The sequence below is a fragment of the Macrobrachium nipponense genome, chromosome 14 (genome assembly GCF_015104395.2).
Source record: "Macrobrachium nipponense isolate FS-2020 chromosome 14, ASM1510439v2, whole genome shotgun sequence".
NCBI classification, from domain to species: domain Eukaryota; kingdom Metazoa; phylum Arthropoda; class Malacostraca; order Decapoda; family Palaemonidae; genus Macrobrachium; species Macrobrachium nipponense.
The window spans coordinates 20715338-20715988 of record NC_087207.1 but is presented as its reverse complement, the minus strand read 5'-3'; the positions used below and the strand labels follow the sequence as shown (position 1 = coordinate 20715988).

The following is a 651-nucleotide window of genomic DNA, read 5'->3' as shown; positions in this document are numbered from 1 at the left end:
GAAGAAAGGCAACAGAAGGAACGAGTGATTAAAGATTTGGAATTACAAAACGAAGTTCTTCAGGAAAACTTGAATACAATGCAGGAAGACCTTGAAGACTCAAGATTACAGCAAATCTCGAAGGACAAAAAAATTTGGAGGATTGGAGGATAAGAACGATAATCTCAAGATGAACATGGCTGCTCTCGAAAAAGAGATTGAAGACCAGAAGAGGCTGCAAAAGATTGCTTCCACAAGAGACAATGAAGAACATCTGAAAAGGCTTGAAAAGATGACTGCCCTAGAAATAGAGAATGAAAGCCTTTGGAAAGGACTGGAAAAGATGGAGAACAATTATAAAAACCTGCTTGTTGAGGCCCAAGCTCAAACTCAGCTCAAAGAGGGCGAAGCAAAGAGACTCGCATTAGAGCTTGAGGGCCAAAATCGAGCACTAGAAAATCTCCAGACTGAAAAACAAAAAACGTTGAAGATAGTTAGTGAAAGAAAGCGAGGAGTAATCGACTCCATGAAAGAGAGAAAAGAAAAAGGAAGCGCCAGCAGCCAAGATGGTGGCTGATTTAGAGAGGCTGAGGAAGGAGTGTGCCGAGAAAGACACACGAATCAATGAACAGGAAATGCTTTTACGAAATCTGAAGGCCGAGAAACACCAAA

General features: G+C 41.3%; 1 protein-coding gene across 1 annotated transcript in view; it reads left to right on the top strand.

Annotated features, from left to right (window-relative positions):
- Positions 1-650: 650 nt before the first annotated feature.
- LOC135226159 (dnaJ homolog subfamily C member 7 homolog) overlaps position 651 on the top strand; it is a 657-nt gene continuing 656 nt past the window's right edge. The window contains exon 1 of the mRNA XM_064265600.1: position 651. This exon is cut by the window's right edge and continues 656 nt beyond it. Within this exon, the coding sequence (XP_064121670.1) occupies position 651 (1 nt within the window).